We start from the raw sequence: 22,983 nt of genomic DNA on the forward strand, positions 1-22,983 counted from the left end.
AAATGGATAAAGATCTTAGAACTTACCCACTTACATACAGAAACGCATATGGTTAAAAAGGAAAATAATTGTGCAGTTATTAATTTTCATCACAAGTTGAATATTTAACACAGCTGAGGAGCCATTAGGTTTTACTCAAGAAGTTTATGACTTCGTATTTCAAAATTTCACATAGGAAAAATTACATATTTTCACAGGGCCTGGGAATAAGAAAAAAATAGTAGAAAAGCATAAGCTGAAAAACATGATTTGTTTAATCTAGGTATTGAGTTTTATGCCTTAATATTCACGTTAACAATAATAAAGCAAATGAAAGTAATGAATAAAGTGTTTTATGTGGCTTTCCCTCATTTCAGTCAGCCACACACCTTTTCAAGGGACACATGTTTCACACTTCAAAATAGCCGGACCTAAAAACAATAAGAAACAAACCTGGGCCTTCAGGCCAGGGAAATTTTTTTAACAATATTAATTACTCTATCTGTCCTTCAGATTGAGTAGTTCTGACATACCAAGTGCTACCAGCATTATTATGCAACCAGAAACAAAAAGGCCAGTTCCTGTAGGGGGAAGAGTCAAACTGGTAATGGGCAGTAACACAGGCAAATGAGAGTGGTGAACACACAGAGCAAGCACACGGTGCTTTGGAGCACCTAGGAATTGCTGTCAGCCCCAACTCAAGGCTAGAGGAAAACTCCCCAAGGGAGGTCTCAGCTGAGAGCTGGGTGGGAGTGTGCTGTCCATCTTTGGCTGAGACATTCAGATCTTCAACTAAAACATCACCTGAATATCCTAACTGACATACCACAGCTGCCATTCCACCTTTATAACGGTTATTAGAATCGGGAATATTTTTGTTTATTTGTTTATGTGTATCCCCAACTCCTAGCTACTAGGTTATAAACTTCTTGATGTCTGAAACGACGGCTGGTTCACTGCTGTATCCTCAGATCCCAGAACTTGCCTAGCATGCTGTAGGCATTCAGGCAACATTTGTAGATTGATAGACCGACTGTACAGTGTGAGGAAGAGAGATGTAAGACATAAGGCTCTGTGAATGTGCATAGACTTTATTTTGAGGACATTGGAAAACTATGGAAGGTTTTAAGAAGGGACAGACATGATCACATTTGTGTTAAGAAAGACCTATCTGGTTGCACTATTGAATTATCGAATGTTTGGTGAACTTGAGCATTTTCAGTGCATTGGTGAGGGTGGAAGCCAAGATGTCATGGACTGAGGAATTTAAAAAAAAAAAGAAAAAGATATAGGGGATGTAGACAGTGTTTCAAGAAGAGGAGTATAAGGTGTCTACTGAAGGAGAACTTGGGATGTCAGAGGAATATTTATCATGGAGGAGACTTAAACATATTTAAATAAAAATGATCAGAGCTGGTGGAGAGGGAGACGTTGAAGATAAAAGAGGTCCTAACTCACAGGGGGAGGTCTCTAAGAAAGCAGCAGGAGGGACCTAATTAGCCTTGACTGGGAGGAAGGACTGACTGGGAGGAAGGACACCTTCCCCAGTGTAAGAATGGAAGGGGGATAACTGGAGTGAAGGCAAACTGGAGGGCATTTATTTTACTAAAGGTTAATTAGTCAGCTGGTTTTAATCTGTATTTTAAAAGTTCAAATACCACCTTTTAACAAGTAAAGTTTTCCTGTTCTCAATTTTCTTCAAAGTCAAGTATCCATATTTATGCTACTGAAATCTATGTTACAAGATTTTCCGAAGATGATAGCACTGGTCTCTAGTCCCTTGTCTGAAGTCCTTCTACCAAATGTATTTCAGAAATCAGAATTTTTGAGATTTCAGAAAGATAATATGGCACATATACTGTATAGTATCATATAGCACCTCCAGTAGAATTGGGGGTAGCAACTACAGCTGACCCTTGAACCACGTGTAGTTGAAAATCCACATATAGCCTAGCGTCAGCCCTCTGTACACGTGGTTCCTCCCTATCCATGTTTCCTCCACATCCATGGCTCTGCATCCACGGATTCAACCAACTGCGGATCGTGTAGTACTGTAGTATTTACTATTGAAAAAAAATCTTTGTATAAGTGCACCTGCACAGTCCAAACCCATGTTGTTCAAGGGTCAACTGTATAATCAAACATCTCAGTATTTCTGCAGCTAAATAAAATATTCGCTCTAGGTGGGATAAATAAAGACTATGAGTAGTTTGGGTCAGGCTTTGCTGCCAAATGGATTATAAAACCAAAAATCTTAGAGGACTATGGGATTTGGGTATTGTGGTAAAGGAACTGACGACCTCAAACAGCAAACATTTATATAGAACTTAGTACATGTAAGGCACTGTTCTAAGAGGCTGATTAATATTAACTCATTTAATCCTGAAAAGAACCCCATGAGGGTAAGCACTATTATTATTTTATTGTGTCAGTTGCTTGACTCAGTAAACATTTGTTGAGCACCTTGGCTAGATGTTGGGAATATCAAGACTAATAAAACGATCTCTGTTAATGCCTTAATGTTATCGGGGCATCTAAATCACTAAGTTGTAAATGAGTGTGATGTATAAGCAACAACAGTGAAAATGGCTAACAGTTATGTAGCACCTCCTCAGCCCCACTCCCTCAGCCGTGAGGCGGATGCAGCGCTAAACTCTTTTCTTGCGTCATCTCATTTCACTACTCCCTGCGATGAAGATTAATACTATCATCATTCCCAAGTAATTGGGAGGGCTAGGAATTCTATTAACGTCTCAGTTCTTTGCTCAGGCAGCTAAACTCAGCTTTTGCCTAAACTTTAATAAACCTTCCTAAACGAAAATCTTTGCTATCAAATTGTATAACATTTCCTTCGTCAGCTCTTCAGAAGTAATGAGGTAGTTTTAGTCATGAAGTGAGGACGTCTAAAAAGGCTAAATTGGCAGAGGGAGAGTTTGGGATTTGGGGGGATTTTTTTGTATCTACATTTAGGTTAGAAACTGAGTAAATAAGGGAATGACCAGTAAGGAAAGGTACAACTTAATAGAGTGATATTAATGAAAAATGATAACTGTTATTGGGATTAGACACTAAAAATCCCACATAACCCTATTGGTTTAAAGTAATAAAGCGTATGTCCTCTTTTCCTCCACACACATGTATTCTGTTCCCCAGAGGTAGTTGCTGTTAACACATAGGGGTGTATCCTCATAGACTATTTTCTATGCTATATCCACACGTGCATTTTTTAATGGAATCATACTGTTCATAGTGGTTGCACGTCTTTTCACACAATAATATACCATGGACATTATATAGCCCAGTACATTATTCATTCTTCTGAATCTCATTATATGATGATCCATAATTTAATTATTTCCCTTTTAATGGGCATTCAGGATGTTTCTGATTTTTGCCATTAGAAAGGATCCTGTGGTGTACATCTTGATACATATATCTCTATGGATTTGTGCCCTTATTGCTGTAGAATGAACTTCTGGAAGTAGAACTGTTGGATCATGGGATATATACATTTTTTTGTTGTTGTAATGAAACTCTCTAGGAGTTAAGCCAGCATTTTATTTATTTATTTATTTTTGGCTGTGTTGGGTGTTCGTTTCTGTGCGAGGGCTTTCTCTAGTTGCGGCAAGCGGGGCCACTCTTCATCAAGGTGCGCGGGACTTTCACCGTTGCAGCCTCTCTTGTTGCGGGGCACAGGCTCCAGACACGCAGGCTCAGTAGTTGTGGCTCACGGGCCCAGTTGCTCCGCGGCATGTGGGATCCTCCCAGACCAGGGCGCGAACCCGCGTCCCCTGCATTGGCAGGCAGACTTTCAACCACTGCGCCACCAGGGAAGCCCAGGATATATACATTTTAATCTTAATTGATACTGACAAATTATATATTGAGATTTTCAAATTAATCTTTTTTTGGTTGTTCTTTATTCCTAGCATCACTGCTTTTTTTCTCTTCTTATCAATTCAAAGAGAGATTTGACCTAGCATTTCCCCGTGGGTCTCTAAATCAAAATGAAGGTTGAAAGTCTGTAATTCTCAAGTATCTGCTAAGCCTAGTGCAGTTTTAACTTCATTCTTGCTTGGAGAACCTGGGTGTCTCCAGGGTTACTGCTGGAGTGGCTTCGAGCATCGTGAACAGTAGGCCATTTCTTCTCCTTGGTCCTCAAGTACTTGTGAGTCACAGCGTCACCTGAAGTGTGTAGGAGCACGGACCTGAGCGCTGGTCCTCTGCATTGTTTCCTTCCTTCTCTAGAACATGCCATTAGTTTAGAAATGAACAAAAGCAAAAACTAAGCAGTGATTAGGGTTTTTTTTTTCCTTCTTCTGTAGTCAGTAATGTTTTATTATACACCTACCTTCTACTGGGGCCATATCCCTGGCATTTTATGTATATAGAGAGCAGTAAAACTCCTGTTTTTTGTTGATTGTGACTTTTCATATAGAACTGTGGGGATCTTGCTCTAAGCCTGAGAGTATACATGTTCTGGGAGTTATGTACAGCATTATTATTACCTTTCATTGTCTCCCTTATACTGGCCCACTAGCTTTCAACAATGATATCTGATCAAGTCTCAAGCCAACTTTAAAACTCTGAGGACTTTACATTAACTGCAGGACAAAGTCCAGTCTTTTCGTCAAGTCTTCCTTATCTTCAGTCTACCTTCCATCCTCGTCCTCCATCCCTTTCCAAATACCTTTCATTCCAGTCACTTAAGATTACTACGATTACTTGTATATGCCTAACAAACCATATAGATAATTTTTAATTCCTCTGGATCTTTTTTTTTTTTTTTTTGTCTACCTGAAATGCCTATTCCACCACCACCTCACTTCCATTGCCTAATTTGTACCCTGTTAATCCCTTTCGTGATTTCAGCTCCTGCTGTAAAATCCGGCCCAGGTATCACTTTTTTTAAATGAAGCCTTCATAGACTAAAGTCCCCCTCTGTGACAGCATGTGCAACAATGCATGTTATTATTTGTTGTTTCCTTGTATTCTTGATGACTATGGGCTCTCTGAGAGTAGGGGCTCTGTCTTTGTGTCCTAAGCACAGAGCCTGGAACATTAAATCTTTGTTGAATGAATCAACCCTCATAATAAATGTCTGCCTGCTTCAGAAGCCACCTTTTTCCATACAGTTATTTCAACTTATAGTCTTTATTTTATCACAGAAAAATAGTTCTATAGTTCTTGAGGATTGAGGACCATTTGAGAGTTATTTTTGCATGATGTACTTAAATAGTCAATTTTAAGGATATTAGTTTCAATGTGATAACGATTATTAACACTCTTTAATTGAATTCAGACCTTGCATCAAGGGTGTTACACATTTGAAATTTGTTGCAAAATATTAAAATAAGATTGACTATAGTCTAAATCATAAGTAAAGGAAATGTGTATCTAGAAGGCTCTGTCCCATTCATTGCTCTTGACATAAGGAGACAGTGTCCCGGGCTGTCTACGTACCTCATGATGCTTTTTTTTCCCAAATCTCTTAACTCAAGTTTCATGATCTCAAAAGGCCTCCTTCTGTGCCTCCCCAGTTCTGTTTCATACACCTGATTTCTATCTGTGCTATTCTGATACTATAGTACGTGTAAACACAAAACAATGTGTTATATATTGTAGTCAGAAAGTCTTTGTAAAACCGGAATTTGATCCTCTTACATGTCTGCATAAAGCCCCTCAGTGTCTCCACATCACCCTCAGGATAAATTTCCAAACTGCTTACCAGGGAAAAGGTATGAGATTTATTTACCTTGTATTTATTTATTTACCTTTGATTGGTCCCTATTTATCATTATCTTTCTATCTATTTATCTATCCATCTTTTTTTTTTAATTTTTTTAAAAATTTTTGGCCATGCCGCAAGGCATGTGGGATCTTAGTTCCCCACCCAGGAATCGAACCCACGCCCCCTGCATTGGAATGCGTGAGTCTTAACCACTGGACGGCCAGGGAAGTCCCTATCCATCTTTTATTTATCCCTACTTACCTACCAGCCCCATTTCTTGCCACTTCCCTTTGCAGCCTGGGCAACCTCTGTCTTGAGTCTGAGGCTTGGAGGTGCCCTTCCCTCTGTGTGGAATACCTGGCCCTCAGATTTCTCTTAGTTTGTACCACGTGCGTAAATAGATTAGCATTCATCTTTCCCACAAAACTCTGAGCTCCAGGAAGGCAAAGTTCACATTCAACTAACTTAACTCTGGTGTGGCATGTTGCAGGCACTCCATAAATATTATTGCATGAATAAATGAAAGAGTATATTTTACCCCACTAGGTGTCCCCAGCATCTTACACAGTGCCCGGCACATATTAAAGGACCCGATATTTATGAATGAATAAGTGTTAATGATAATGTAACATCATAACAACTGCTCCGGCTTTCTTTTCTATTTGAATGTGAGACTTTTTATTGTTTTTGAAGGTTTTCGCATGAACGTTCTTACCTGAACCTCTCACACTGCAGAAAAAGTGTTTCTGTAAAGTAACACCTCCCTGTTTGTTTTTTTTAATTTTGAACCCTTATTTGAATAATTACCGGGAATACAGTTAAGTAACCATGTTGTGCTATTTGAAGTAAACAAACAGAAAAGAAACTGCTCCCAGGCGGCCAATTTTGAAATGATGGCATATGAAACACTTATTTCTGTGTGCTGTCCAAACAGGAATATTATTACAGCAGTGTTCTTTTTCTAGATTATAAAAAGAATCTGTTATTTAGTTATCGTTATGTGTGCAAAATAATTTCACATATCTACGCAGAAGTTCTTGTTTAGTGAAATAATCAGAGTTGAAAAGTACTCAGAACAGACAAGGAAATACCATTGTATTGGGGGAGGGAAGGGAGAGGATGCAGAATCTAGCGTTCGGGTCTTAGTGCTTTAAAACATTGGAACTGAGTTAGAAATGTAACCTGTCGCATAGCAGCTGACAAGAAATACTTGCTAAATTACATGTAAGTACCACAGTGGAAGGTGTTTGTGTTACCATCTGCTAAAACATTAGCCTACAGTTGAGAAATAAGAAACATGTTTGCATACTGTATGAATAGATACGTGATCATATTAATTATTTTTAATCTTCTCTAACTACAAGAGACCTTCAAGCCCCTGCATTATAAAGCCTCAGAGCTCAGTTCCAGAGAGGTGAAATAAGTTACCAAGGTCACTGAGCCAGTTAATGACAGAGGCAGGATTAAAATCTAGATTTCCTGATTCTCAGTATAATGTTCTTTTATTTTCATTGTAAGGTTTCTACAAATGAATGTCTTTGGTTCTGTAAAGGTAGATGAAGCTTAGAAAGCTACCTGAGACACTGAAAAGTTTTCTTCAGGGAAATAAAGGTTGATGTCATACATAAGCATTGGCACAAGGTCCCATGCTGGCACACCTTTTATTATATTTTGTGAGATAAATGAGAATAGGAAAATGAGACGGTACAGAAACAGGTTGTCTGTCTCCAATCCTATACCTGGAATAACGTCACCTTTGTCCCCTGCACTACAAAAGAATGATCCAAGTTGCTAGCCCAGAAGGTAGATATCTTGCCTCCTGCCACCAATTTTTCAGCCAATTTTTTTCTCTGTGCAACGGACATCACACTCTCCTATTTCCCACCGCGAAGGGTGCTGCTTCCAATTTCCAATTCTGTTAAAAGATTGAAGGAGAAAAGATGAAACATCAGTATTTTAGAATTTATTTAAACTATTCCTAAGTACTTGTAGACTGTGAAAAAACAAGCGACTCACCACCTTCATGATTTTTTCTTTAATATCTATCTAAGCAAATGCAACAAGACAGGAAACTAAAGTGAGCTGTAACACTTTGAAAGGTAAATGCAAACATCATTTTTCTCAGGGATTATATGTGTTCATGTCTGGGAAACTCAAAAGAATCTACCGGAAAACCGTTTGGAATAAGTTTTAGAAATGCATTAAAAAGGGCTTCTCACAGTTTTAGTGTGCTAATGACCTCCTATCCCAAGGGAGGGCTAGAATGGGAGATGTTTCCCAAAATTATCTGACCTGTAGTAGAATACATTTGGGAAACTGGGGATTCTGACAACACAGGGAGGATCTGTCTGGCCATTTAAAGAAAGATGACCTATTGGGCATGTTTCCACATGGTACGTACCACACATCAACGTATGTGTGCTGAAGCCAAAGAAGCTAAAATAAATTCTTGTCAAAATATTTATGCGTTTGATCAAAGCTGTTAGAATATGTAAACACACACACACAGCTCCCAAATGGTTCTTAGTTTTCTAGATTCTATCTTTCTGTCTTCTAAGGGTATGAGTGACAATCGTAATCTTATATTCAAGCAGCTTACGTGTTTAACATAATGTGTTGTTGGGTTTGATAAATAAAACTCTTGTGTTTGGGGTGTTTTTTCTAAGCAAAACCATACTGTTGCCTTCAATAAGATTGTTAAATATATTTTCCTAGCAGTACTTAAGTTACAAAAAAAATTTTAAGTTTTCTAGTTAATAAATCTAAATGATAGCTAGATTGATCCAATCTCTTTTTGAGTAGGGCAAGCTCCATTTTATTCATTACCTGCGGTGTGTTATCTTCTTGATTCCTTGTTAAGTATATCGTGCTCCAGCACTTTGAGCCTATCTCTTGTAACGTTTTAAGAAATGATATTTCCATGCCTGACAATAGCTTCTTGTCAAGAGTGTTTCCAGGTGATCAGTTTAAAGATAACATCGCCGTAAATACCACTCCCCCTGGTATGGCATCTCTGTGAAGAATACCTTGACACTCTTAGCTTCTCAGGACTTGTCACTGGGCTCAGCTTAGCGCACATCCGTTATTTCTATTTATTCTGCATAGGACCCTCAGATTCTATAAACCTGCATGCATCCCATTAATACTGCATCTTCAGAATGCCCTCTAAGAAACCTGGGTTTTTGCTTAAGATGCTTTTCAATGAACATAAAATCATCTTAAGCAAAAAATTTCTAAATTTTGACACCCACTTAAAGGAAAGCAAAATCGAACCAGGACTATTTACAGTTCTCTTGAGTTGAAAAGTTCTGAAGTTTAGGATACTGTAATAGAAGAAAGAAAATATATTTCCCTGCTAATCTTCTGTTAACTAGCTTTCCATTTTATTTCTAAAACCTAAATTTTTGGAGCTTGTGAAGAAAACCCAAAAGTCATTTCCACTGTGCATGAGAAAGAGAAGGAAAAAGGAACATTTGGGAAGGGTAGCAAACCAGCTGGGTGCTAAGAATGGGAAGGGTAATTATTCCCTCTCCTGGGTAAACTATTGAAGTAGGGCTCCCTTCTCTGTAATTGCTTTGGAAATGGTAACAACAGCACTGTATGTGTGTGTGTGTGTGTGTGTGTGTGTGTGTGTGTGTGTGTGTGTGTTGACAGTTATAATAACTCAGTAAAATTGTCTCTTTCCTCCTTATCCAAGGATTTCCTGCTGCAGATATTTACTGTGTTCCGAATATTGATACGCCCAGAGATGTTTCCAAAGGACTGGACTGTCATGCGCTTGGTGGCTAACAAGTAAGACATTTACATTGATAATAATTGCAGCTCATTGCATAGGGGGAGAGGAGACTGCAAAACAGTCTTTTCACTTTGATCTCAAGTTTGAAACCTCCAAATCCTGCAGTTCTTTTTCTTTGCCTCTGAATTAATTTCTCACTCGTTTTTTGGGTTGTTTTTGCTTGTTTATTTTTTGTTTATTTTTTTTTTAATGATTACTATTTGTTTTAAATAGGTAATATATTAATGTAGTTCAAAACCAAACAATATAACAGAGTATGCCTTGAGAAGTCCCCCTCCCATTACCTTATTTATCACCTACCCCCAGCCTGAAGTAACCACTTTTATTAGTTTCTTGCATGTCCTTCCATTGTTCCTGTATGCAGGGCCTAGCAGGTAGCACAGCAGGTAAACTCTCCTGCACATCTCTCTTTCACTTAAAAATCCTGGCAGTCTTTCCAAATCAACACGTAGAAAGCTCCTCATTCATTTATGGTTTCTTTTTCTTTTGTAGCTGTATAATATTCTATTGACTAGATGTACCATAGTTTATTTAACCAGCCCTGTTGCTGGACACTTGAGTCGTTTTTGATCTTTCTTAATTCATTTTAACTCAGCAGAATCCATTAAGCATCTCCCATGTGCTCAGCACTGGGAATAAGATATGACCCTTGAGTGGGACACATGAAGATTGAAGATCCTGTTATACACCTGAGAAATGTGACCAGCAGAAGGCTGAAATAGTGCTCTGAAGGAAGTTCAGAACTAGATACACACATATGGGAAGTTGCTGATGTAAAAGTGAATATCTGAGAGTTGATTAGATTAGCTTGTATTAAGCATATCGGGGGGCGGGGGAGGTAAAATGATCTGAGGTCAATACTTAGATGAATAGGAGTCAGGAAAGGAGAGTGTAGGGGATGGTCAGAATGGCAGGAGCTGTTCCTGGAGGGCACAGTGTCATGGATTTATCTGCTGTCACACTTCTTGCCTCTAGTATCTCAGGATACAAAATGAAGATGAAGTTTTTTTAGGAAAGTGGCCTGATCTCCACACTTGTAGTTTACCCTATTTCATAAGCATTCTTTCCTTGAAGCCCACATTTGCCTGCCTCTCCTTCTTCGTTTTCTCCCATCCCCAACACTCTCATGCTTAGGGTGAAGGTTAGATTCTCCAGGTATCTATTCATAGACCAAGGATGCTATATGTCCTCCCCAGATGCCCAGATATGATGGTGGTAACAGCCTCAGGAAAATAGGGTTTGATTTTGATTAGATATGCCTAATATGGCTTCTGCTGCAGTATACATTTATAAACGGGGAGGTGTTAAAATGCTGTGTTAAAAACTTGGTGAAGTAACAAACAGTATAATATGGCATATTATATTTTACATAAGTACAGAAACAGCTTTTCCATTTTGAAGACTAATTGAGACTCCTGAAATAGCTCTCTTTAGAGTTTAGCATATTTAGTTTGATATCTGTGAGTAGAATCAAATATCTCTTCATCTGGATGTCCAGATGCTACAGATTTAAGTGGGAGCCGTTGGTCATGTATCTGGCCTTATTACCAAAGAGCAAATATTCTGGGTACCTGGCAAGGGCTATGGAGTGGTCCAGGGAGCCACATGGGAAGGTGTCCAGGCTGCTGACATCATCATCATACAGCATCATCATTTGGTCATTCTGCCTGCCCTGTGTGCAGAGGGATATTTTGACTTGAATTAGAATTTTCAGTGGGAGACTTCCCTGGTGGTGCAGTGGTTAAGAATCCGCCTGCCAATGCAGGGGACAAGGGTTCAAGCCCTGGTCCGGAAAGATCCCACATGCTGCGGAGCAACTAAGCCCATATGCCACAACTACCGAGCCTGCTCTCTAGAGCCCACGAGCCACAGCTACTGAGCCCACGTGCCACAACTACTGAAGCCCGCACACCTCGAGCCCGTGCTCCACAACAAGAGAAGCCACCGCAATGAGAAGCCCGTGCACCGCAATGAAGAGTAGCCCCCCCTCACTGCAACTAGAGAAAGCCCACGCGCAGCAACAAAGACCCAACGTAGCCAATAAATAAATTAATTAATTAAATTGAAAAAAAACCAGCAGCTGTTATTAAAAAATAATATATTTTTTTTATTTTCAGTGGCAGAAAGTCAAACTGAAAGTAAATTTAACATTTTGTTCCTTTTGTACAAAGGCGGTGCTTGAGCTTCTGAAAACCATGACAGCCATGTGGCTTTTGATATGAAATGCCATCTCGCTCTGCCCCACCTAAAAATCTCTACTCTATTTAGGAAGACTTTATGGTCACATGAGTGGGTAGCAGACTTGGAAGTCTAGATTCTGTTTTTAAGTAAACATATGATGTTCAAGATTTTCATCTAAATAGGAACATGATTTTGTTAGAGATGAGCTCTGTGTAATGCATTTAAACAGAAGATGAGTCCCATAGCAAACCCAAGAAAAAAGGCCATAAGCATTTGCTGAATGCAATAACATCATTCCATTGCCACCCAAGTCAGTGCTGATAGGAATCTGGCACTACTTTTCCACTGGCGCTGACTGGCTGTGGCAGATCCAGCCTAGTTCACAGACAGGACTCCAGGGCCTGGTGAAGCACCTGCCAAGTTGGAACAGACCACCTGCTCTTTGCTGTTCAGTTTCCCTCTCCTCTCCTCATTTAACTGCCATAGCCATTTCCCATTCAAATTATGAAAGCCTGTGGGATCTTTCTTGTGCTATAAATGCAATATAGTTCAGAGATAATAAGCCTTTAGCTATTTGTGCCTTATCTGTAAAAAATATTAACCTCAATAATATTGGTAGAAAAATAAATTTCTGAAAGATGTTGAAGATATTTTAAATATGTTAAAGAGCACACACCAGAAAGAAAATGTTTTTACTTTGTTAAACTGTATAGAAGCAAGTTGCAGAAGCTAGATCTAGGTCCCTGAAGTTGACCACCTTTTCTTCCATGATACTAACTTTCTTAGACAAATATTTGATAAGGGCCCCTCAAAGAGACATTTCAACCTGAACTCCCACTTTTACTACCCACTTGTTTGCTTAATACGTGTCAAATTGATAGTAACTGGCCGAGAAGTCACCATAACCCTACGCTTGAACTCAACTGAATAGCTCATCCTGCAAAATATGTTATTCTATGTGCTGGTCCTTTCTTCCTGTGTTTTCAAGTCAGTTAAATGCCCTTAACTTTCTTCCATCAACTGTGCTGTTCCAAATCCTGTAGCTTCTCTGCTTTATGTGAAGTCCTGCCAAAAACTGTGACTACAGACACCTGGCGATTAGTATGGTCTTTTGTTTATTTCTACCTGAATGTCTCACATTGTGTAACGTAGTAAGTGCATCCAGGCTAAATTTCACGAGGATAAGAAACTTGACTTCTGCCTGCTTGCAAAGCTCTATTGTGCCTGTCCACTGTAATTTCTTGGTAGGATGAGGACAGCTGCTCAATCTGAGAAAGAGAACATAAGGGAGATGAAAATTAAGTACCAAAAATACAGGACACTTTGAGACAAGCTTCTCTCCACCCCCTTCCATACACATTGCAAAATACAGTACAAAAATAAAGTTACAGCTTTATACATATTTTCAAGGAGATAAATCTTGTAACAGACTTACAGAGAAGAGTAAAAACTCCCTGGCCCTGCAGTTGAAATTTCAGGCCCTTATTTTGTTTATCTTGTGTGCATTTGGCTTCAAACATATACTTTTTTGTGTGTGTGTTTTTCCCACCAAACACTGAATTGTTTAGCTGATTACTGCCTTCACCAGTTTAGCGTTCAAATGAGATCTGTGTAGCAAATAAGTGATTTATTGAATCAAAGATTCTTAGGGAAGGTCATCCATTCATTCATTGACCCATTCATTCAGTACCTATTTTCCAGTGCCTAATGTGTAAAAATAAATGTCATAGAGATAAAAAGCGCAGTTCTATGAGAGGGGTTATGAAAGGAACTTTGTTCTGGACTAGAATAGGAGGAGTTTTTTTGAAGGAGTGAAACTTGAGCTGAAATCTAAAGCAGAAGTTAACAGGCAGATAGCAAAGGAAGACTGTTCTTATCAGAAGGAATAGCATATACAAAGGCCCTGTGGTCAGAATGAAGATGGCACATTCAAGGAGCTGAAAGACTGTGTGGCAGAAATGTGAGGAGGGAAGGAACCAGTAAAAATGAGGTTGGAAGAAGACAGGGTCCAGATATTAGGGGGTAGAGAGACAAGAGAGAAACCAGGAAGGACCAGTTAGGAGCTTAATACAGCAGTCCAGGTAAGAGATGATGATGGCTTGAATAGGTGGATTGCAATGAAGGTAGTGAGAAGATCGATTTTGAAGACAGAGATGATAAGACTTGCAGATGACTGGCTGTGGGCAAGAGAGAAAAAAATTTGAAGATGGCTCTTAGAATTTTGGCCTGAACAGAAGGACAAATGGTGGTGCCTTTCACTTAGATGGAAGATACTGAGAGGGGAGCGGCATTAGGAGTGGGAGAGGTGAGGAATCCTGTATTGAACAGAAGTTTGAGATGCTCTTAGATACCCAAGTGGAGAGGTAGGAGAAGAAGCTGGACATGCTTGTATGGAGCTCAGAGAAGAAGTCAAGGCTAGAGACATTCATTTGAGGGTCATTAGCATTGGGTAGTATTTGAAGCCATCAAACTGAATGAGAGCACCCTAGAAGAAATTATAGATTGAAAAGAGAAGACTACTTAAGCCTGGGCCCCGGAACATGCCAGCCATTCAAAGGTCAGGATGTTGAGAAGCAACCAGCAGCAGAGACTGAAAAGGAGTAGCCTGTGATGTAAGATGAGAACCAGAAGGGTATAATACCGTATGAGGAAAATATTTCATGAAGGAAGGAGTATCAAGAGCTGCTGGGAGGTTGGAGAATGAGGACTGACAATTATCCCTGGGATTTGGCAATGCAGTGTGACCTTGACAAGTGCTGTTTCATGGAGTGGTGGAGATGAAAGTCTTATTAGAGTGAATTTGCGAACAGATGGGAATTGAGAAAGTGAAAGCAATAATTATCAGCTCTTTAGAAGATTTTGCTGTAAAAGGGAGCAGAGAAGTGGGGCTATATCTGGAAGGAGATATGAGGACTAGGATTCATTTCTAAATATGGAATATTATGCATGTTGGTTTACTGATAGGAAGGGCACAGAAAAGAGAAATATTGATGGTGCTAAAGAAATCAGGCCCAAGTGAAGGAACAGTGTTCTTGGGTAGGCAAGTAGGGATGAGATCAAGTAAAGTATTTCTCATGTGCCTGTCTGAGAACAGCTTTCCTAAGGGGGTGGCACCTGTCCACCGTCAACTTGCACTGGAAACTAAATCAACTGTGTAAGCATGCAGTTTAGTTCAGCTGACATTGTTTTTTGTGGTGAGACTTTCTCAATGAAGGAAGCTCACCACACTCAGAGTAGCACTGATCTAGTGCACACAAGGAAGCTTGGCCTTAGCTAGGAGCATTGATACTTTATCCATAGTAATAGGAAGGAAGACAGAGTATGTGATACTGACCATGAAAAGTTTTATGTTAGAGTAGCTGATCTATTGAACACCCATTGTACTATTGCTTTTTGTTGATAGTGGTGTTTTTCTATTAGGGCAATTATCTTTAAATGCTTTTACTGTCCAGGAGTAAAGATAGTGATTTTTATCAAAACTATATATTACTAAGATGAATGTACCAAAAACTTCCATAGTTATAGCAAATATTTACACAAGAATTGCCTGCACACTGCATCTCCAGGTGAGTTGTGAGGAGCTGGTAGAGAGAATGAATACATGAGGAAAGGCAAGAATACATTAGGGTTTAAGCCTAATAGGTCAAAAAAACTGAGGCTGTTGTTACATGAGTGATTTTTTGCCAATACTGCCCAGAGGAGGAGGTCAAGAAATTTTTAAAAATTCTTCCATTTCAATTCTTATTCATTCTTTTTTTTTTGAATAAATTTATTTATTTGTTTTTATTTTTGGCTGTGTTGGGTCTTCGTTGCTGCACGCAGGCTTTCTCTAGTTGCGGCGAGCGGGGGCTACTCTTCGTTGTGGTGAGCGGCCTCTCATTGTCGTGGCTTCTCTTGTTGCAGAGCACGGGCTCTAGGCGCGCAGGCTTCAGTAGTTGTGGCATGTGGGCTCAATAGTTGTGGCTCACGGGCTCTAGAGCACAGGCTCAGTAGTTGTGGTGCACAGGCTTAGTTGCTCCGTGACATGTGGGATCTTCCTGGGCCAGGGATCGAACCCATGTCCCCTGCATTGGCAGGCGGATTCTTAACCACTGCGCCACCAGGGAAGCCCCTCTTATTCATTCTTTTTACCTCACCCACACTGCATGCTTCCTTCACCGAAAGCAAAATTACTGATCCTTTTCCTTCTTCCCCATTTTGGCGGATTCTGTGCCCTCCACTTGGAGTGCCTTTCTCCATCAGCTTTGCCTGTCTTAATTTGTCTCTTCTTCAAAATATCTATAGAAAAGTATAAAAAGTTCTACAAGCTTTACGTTTTAGAATTATCTAGTACAGCAAGTAATTATCACAAAGCATAGATTTAAATACAGGTTTGAGGCTATAGTCACTCAACAAACACTGGGCTAGGCCCTTGGTGATGCAGTGTTTAACAAGGACAAACTCCCCAAATGTCATTGCTCTCCAAGTTCCAACCCTTGTTTGTCTTCTCTTCCATCTGTAACACCAGACCTCAGAGTGAACTGTCACGTGCATCAGAATCACCTGGCTGGGCCCCGGTGTGATCTCACCAAGCCATAGGCGCTGGTGAGGCCTTAAAGTCTTACGTGTCCTTCAGGTGCTGCTTATGTACTGACATTTGAGGACCACTAGCTCAGATCAGCTTCCCTGATGGCTGTCCAGGATTTTTATCTGCCCTAAATATCTTTGTGGTGATTTCTTCTGCCCTCTTAACCCGCCAGGTTGTAGGGAAGTTGTCGTACTCCAAATTTAGATCTCCATAGTTTTTCAGTGTACAAACATCAGCCTTGTTGATGCCCAGTTTATCCAAAAGGAGAGTATCCATTGAGGATTCTCTCAATCCATTTATAATTTATGGAGATGGGCTTTTGCTTCAGCAGATTATCAGGTTGGAGTAGTTTTCAAAAGGACAGTTTATAGGAGATGAGGTTTCTATAGGAGGGATAACGTTGCTTAAAAAATACTTTCTAAATGCCAGGAATGAAGTGGCAACTGGAAAACTTGAAGAAAGAGCTTTGATTTCTTGTGCGCCAGTTTCTCTTTTATGTATACATTTATCATGCTGTGCCATAGATTAGGGTTGTCAAAAGTGATCCTTATGCCTGCATTTCTATAGCAGACATCAGTATTTTGACCGTTTGTAGTAAAAGATTGCAAAGGCTTTCTTAGCTATTGAATTGGAGCGCTGAGATTTAAAATGTTCCCATATTCAGAAACTGAGTCATGAGTAAAAGAATAAAACCAAAGGAGCCACATGGTTTTGGATAAATTAGAACAAGTAAAGAAAAATCCTTAAACACTACAGGTATCCACTACAGTGAAGGAGTAATAATGTATATATGCCTTTAGCTGGCTTGGGGACCTGTGTGCCAGGAAACTGTCTTAGTGCTGAGACATAAAAAGCTTTGGGAGCTGCCTCTGTGACTTGGGCTGAGTGTTATGAGCGTAAATGAAAAGCAATTGAAGTAGAGTCATTTTAAGATCTTTCTAGCCCTGAGAAGTCTTATTTTTGGAGGTCTTACCCTTCATCATATCAAACATTAAATAGACCCACATGCCACATGCCAAAATGAAAAGCAATTTCTACAGTTTGCTTTTTAAATTATTGGCCTATGGAGTAAATCATTTAATTCCAATTACCTGTGATTTCTCAGCACTTCTGTATACTTAGGAATTCTTGTTAAGTTATAAAAAGTAACCTAATTTTTTCAATATAAAAGAAGTTGCATGAATATTAAATTAGACAATTAATGAAAATGATAATGTTGCATTCTTTGGACATGTTATGAACCTTTTTTTAGTTTTTATTTTGCAGTTTTAGTTTTTGATTCCATAACACTTTTTCAGGGCTCAATATTTTCCAAAGGCCCTGAAAAGGCCCTGTGCCCTGTGCCTCTTGTGCCTGATGATAAAGCAGCCTTGATAAGATAAGAGGTTGAGGTGTTCAATCCAGTGCAAGGATGCAAGGCCCATTAAAGAACCACAGTAGTCATCGGCCTAAAATTCTAGAAGGCAGGAGAATGTGAAGCAGTGTTGTTTGGAATGTGCTTCTGACTCAGTCCTCTCTAGAGCCTTGCTCTTCAAAGGGAGGATTGTGAATCTACAGCATTCACATCTCCTGGAGCTTGTTAGGAATGCAGAACCTCAGGCCCTATCCCAGGCCTGCTGAATCATAATCTGCATCTTAACTAGATTACCAGGTACCCGTGAAAGTCTGTCTAACTTTTAAAAGTCTAGAGCAGTGTTTCTCAGTTTTGGGTGTACATAGACTCTTCGGGGAGCTTTACCAATCCTGATGTCCAGGTCGCACCCCAGTCCAGTTATTAAATCTCTGGGGGTGTGATCCTGACATCTGTGTTTTTAAAGCTCCCAAGTGATTCCAGTGAGTGGCCAGCTTGAGACTCACGGGTCCTTCATAAAGCCGGAGAGGCTCCATGTTGTTTACCAGCAAGCACGGTTCAAGAAGCTGTGGATTTTGTATGTGTGTTTGGGACCCAGCATATAAATAACAAGTGAGTAATCTTTGCCACGGAATAATCTCTCTCACTTGGAAGATTGAGTTTGGTGGCTCCTTTCCGGAGCATTGGGCCCAATAACCCAAATCCCAGATATGTCATGTTTCAGTAACACTAGAGGTTATTGTTTCTGAACAACAATCCAAGCTAGAGTTGTGGGCCAGAAGGTGGTTTTTGATGTAAAACTCAGGTGTAGTGGCACTGTGTGTGTTTCTCCGTTGGATGTCAAAGCAGAACATTTGTTAAGGATGCAAATTTTTCTTTTTTAAACTTAGAAGCTAACACAACATTTTTAATCAACTAGGCTCCAATATAAAATAAAAATTTTCTTTTACATTTAAAAAAATAAATAAATAAACTTAGAAGCCTCACAGTCTACTAGATGCTGGGCAAAGAGTCCCTTCCTTGCCTGATAGCATTTCATTTTCTGACAAGTAAGCTTTAGTTTCATATAGTAAAATTTGAATTAACTTCTTGGGAAACTTAATCAGTTACCATTACTGATTTCGCCAGTGTCTATGGACAATTGCCACTTAATACACCTGTTACTTGCAGGTGATTTGTCTCTTTGATAGGAAATTCACTGTTGATATCTGCCATTTGAGGGGCAGAGAAGAAACCACAGGACTTCTCAATCTCATGGGCTTTTCTTATACTTAATTTTCATAGGATGATTCACTGAAAGATGTAAGTGACATCTAAAAGGCACATGTATGTAACACAGTGCTTGCTCATGGTAGAGCAAGTGCCCATGAAAATGGTGATTTTCTTCTCTTTCCTCTTCTTACCTTGAGCTTCCACATTCAACCGTCCAACTCCTTAGCCTCGTTAATCCTCTTCTGCCCCACAAGGAGACTATGATAGTGAGTTTTCCAGCAGATTACAATAATGAACATTTAAGTTCTTCAAAGACTATAAATATTCTTCTAATTAGTAAATACTCTTCTAATCTATATTTTACCAGTAGGACAACCAAGGTGTGAGGTTGATGGGGTTGTTTTGCTTTGTTTCATGTAGTTTTACCTAGGGTCAGACAGCTATATCCTTCAGTTACAAATCCCGTAATGGGAGCTGGGCTCTCATCACATCACAAGCACTTCCTTATGCATGCATCTTAAAAAAGGCCAAAGAGGTTTTAAAAATCAATCATTTATACGTTGGTGCTTGGTTTTGGGTGGTTTGGGGAGTGATCTATCTTGTTTCAGTATAATGCTATATGTAACATTAAATGAACCATTTGGAAATACATTCAATTTTGAATGTATACTCTTGTAGCTGTAAAAAGGAGCAGATTTTGAACAAATTGGATAACTCAAGAGTTAACCAAGAATACTCACCAAATCTTCCTTTTTTAACCTCCCTAACAAAATACATATGACTATATAGGCCCCCTCTGACAGGCTTTCCCTAATTTCTCCAGCTCAGAGATGCCCCATTCTCTAAATTGCTGTAACACTCACTGTCAGTTTCACATAGCTTAGTACTGTGTTATAGACAATTTCACAGTCTGTAATGGTTTCTTTAGTGGCAATCTTGTCACCATGAGAGAAGGAATCTGACTTGCATAGCTCTTACATGCCCCCTAACACCTTAAACGGGAGAGAGCAGGAGAAGATATCTAATAAATACTCATTGTGGTCTGTCGTTTTATCCTATCCATTTCATCTTTGGGCTCCATCTCTTTTTCTGTATTTTTTAAAAGTCTGGCTTTCTTCCATGTAAATAAAATATAGAATATTATAGGTTTATTAAATCATTTTTGCTTTGTTTGGAAATTTACAAATTACAAAACATCAAGATATTAATATAATTCTGAGTCATATGAATTCATAGATTTTTCTGCATATCATTTCAGTGATGGATTTCTTTTCCTTCTTTTTTTTCCTGGGCATCTGTTCTCTTTTTTATTTCAAATATGAATTATCTAGTATTGTTCCACAGGCTTACTGAAGGTTTTCTTCTGTCTTAGTTACTTTATTCTTGCCTGATAAATGATTTTCACTAACGTGATGTTTCCAACTTAAAATGTATTCTCTTTTATCACTAGCGTTATTATTACAACAGTTCTGTACCTGTCAGATGCACTTCGTAAGAACTTCTTAAATGAAAACTTTGATTATAAGGTGAGTATCCATTTAGATGACTATCCTACTTGGGCTAAAAGGTTTCACATTGTCCCTCAGGAAATTACCTCAAGTATTTTCTTTCTCTTAGTAGTAGAGAAATAAAGTTATTCTGTCTACCTCACATTAATCTTGGGCCATATTAGTTTCAATTATGAATAATGCTAGAAGAGTTTTTCATTATATTTTTGAACAAGTTAGGTCTATGAATATGTTTATCAACCTGGTGGAAATCATAGTGCTTAAGAGGAGAGAAAGTTCTTTATTGTTACTGTAAATTTTAATTCTTATTCTTTTTGATCCCCATGCATGCATGACAAAAAGAACTTAGAGCATAATGTTTTTAAGACATCTTTTAAAATAGAGTTTATATGAAGAATGTATTTACAAAGTAAACCCTTTAGTTCCTTTACTTCTCCTTCTTCCCATTTTTTAGAATGAATTAGTGAAAAGAAATAAAAAATGAAAGATTAGTAAGATTCTTTAAGACAGATCTCTATGTAAGTCTGCAATGTAATGTGATATGCCTGGGTCTCTAAGAATTCTCCATACACCATTTTTAAAATGGGAAATGATAAATAAAAATGGGCAGTGCCTATCCTGGTTTCCCTTCTTAGTGGTGTTTTATGTTTTTTACATCTTTGTTTCTTATTCTTTTAAAAATAACCTCTTTTATATTAAACATTTAATAAAATGTCCTTATCAGTAACTAGGAAATACAAAAAGTACAATAGAAACCAGTGAAATTTTAATGGTTCCGTAATATGTCTTTATACTTTACAATAATCAAAGTATCAAAATTTCATAATCACAGTGCTACTTTTTAATATTCAAGTTGTTTCTACTGTTTTATTCTTATAAATTACTTTTTCTGTGTATTCTTACAAAATAAAAGTTGGCATATATTCCTAGTTATTTCTTTGGATAAATATTTGTAAGTGAAAATATTGTTAAAGACTGTACCAATTATATTTGATTGCCTATATGTACACCACCACTAGAAGAGACAATTTTGGGGGGCAATTTGATAAAGGGAACAATTTTTTTTGCTTTAACTTACATTTCTTACTAGTTATGTTATTAATTATTCATTAGTTATTAGTTTTAACTAGTTATTAGTATTGAATAATTATTGACTAAAATTCATATTTTGTAAAGAATATGTTCTTGATTTTTGTTCATTATTTTGCTTGGAGTGTTATATTCTTTTTTAATTGTGAGAGCTCTTTATGTATAAAAGATATTAACTCTTTATAATATTTCTCCTATTTATCTTTTTTTTTTTTTTTTTTTTTAATGTCTGAAACATTTATATTAACATATTTCCATACATATTTCCATACAAATACAAATATAAGATTTTTAGAAATTTCATGTAATGTCTGAAACATTTATATTAACATATTTCCATACAAATAACCCAATGAAAGTTTAGTATTAGTTGTTTTGTTTGTTTTTTTATACTGCAGGTTCTTATTAGGCATCAGTTTCATACACATCAGTGTATACATGTCAATCCCAATTGCCCAATCCAGCACACCACCATCCCCACCTCACCGCAGTTTTCCCCCCTTGGTGTCCATATGACCATTCTCTACATTTGTGTCTCAACTTCTGCCCTGCAAACTGGCTCATCTGTACCATTTTTCTAGGTTCCGCATACATGCATTAATATACGATATTTGTTTTTCTCTTTCTGACTTACTTCACTCTGTATGACAGTCTCTAGATCCATCCATGTCTCAACAAATGACTCAATTTCGTTCCTTTTTATGGCTGAGTAATATTCCATTGTATATATGTACCACAACTTCTTTATCCATTCGTCTGTTGATGGGCATTTAGGTTGCTTCCATGACCTGGCTATTGTAAATAGTGCTGCAATGAACATTGGGGTGCATGTGTCTTTTTGAATTACGGTTTTCTCTGGGTATATGCCCAGTAGTGGGATTGCTGGGTCATATGGTAATTCTATTTTTAGTTTTTTAAGGAACCTCCATACTGCTCTCCATAGTGGCTGTATCAATTTACATTCCCACCAACAGTGCAAGAGGGTTCCCTTTTCTCCACACCCTCTCCAGCATTTGTTGTTTGTAGATTTTCTGATGATGCCCATTCTAACAGGAGTGAGGTGATACCTCATTGTAGTTTTGATTTGCATTTCTCTAATAATTAGTGATGTTGAGCATCTTTTCATGTGCTTCGTGGCCATCTGTATGTCTTCTTTGGAGAAATGTCTATTTAGGTCTTCTGCCCATTTTTGGATTGGGGTGTTTGTTTCTTTGATATTGAGCTGAATGAGCTGTTTATATATTTTGGAGATTAATCCTTTGTCCGTTGATTCATTTGCAAATATTTTCTCCCATTCTGAGGGTTGTCTTTTCGTCTTGTTTATGGTTTCCTTTGCTGTGCAAAAGCTTTGAAGTTTCATTAGGTCCCATTTGTTTATTTTTGTTTTTATTTCCATTACTCTAGGAGGTGGATCAAAAAAGATCTTGCTGTGATTTATGTCAAAGAGTGTTCTTCCTGTTTTCCTCTAAGAGTTTTATAGTGTCCAGTCTTATATTTAGGTCTCTAATCCATTTTGAGTTTATTTTTGTGTATGGTGTTAGGGAGTATTCTAATTTCATTCTTTTACAT

The 22,983-nt window shown here is 38.3% G+C and overlaps 1 protein-coding gene across 2 annotated transcripts in view; it reads left to right on the forward strand.

Annotated features, from left to right (window-relative positions):
* The window catches only part of DOCK4 (dedicator of cytokinesis 4), a 506,020-nt gene that overhangs the window by 400,350 nt on the left and 82,687 nt on the right, over positions 1 to 22,983 (forward strand). For both annotated transcript variants that reach the window (XM_036863604.1, XM_036863605.1), the window contains exons 27-28: positions 9,408 to 9,502; positions 20,268 to 20,343. In XM_036863604.1, coding sequence (XP_036719499.1) covers positions 9,408 to 9,502; positions 20,268 to 20,343 — 171 coding nt within the window. The remainder of the gene's footprint in view (positions 1 to 9,407; positions 9,503 to 20,267; positions 20,344 to 22,983) is intronic.

The sequence above is a fragment of the Balaenoptera musculus genome, chromosome 9, assembly GCF_009873245.2.
Source record: "Balaenoptera musculus isolate JJ_BM4_2016_0621 chromosome 9, mBalMus1.pri.v3, whole genome shotgun sequence".
In the NCBI taxonomy this organism is placed as follows: Eukaryota; Metazoa; Chordata; class Mammalia; order Artiodactyla; family Balaenopteridae; genus Balaenoptera; species Balaenoptera musculus.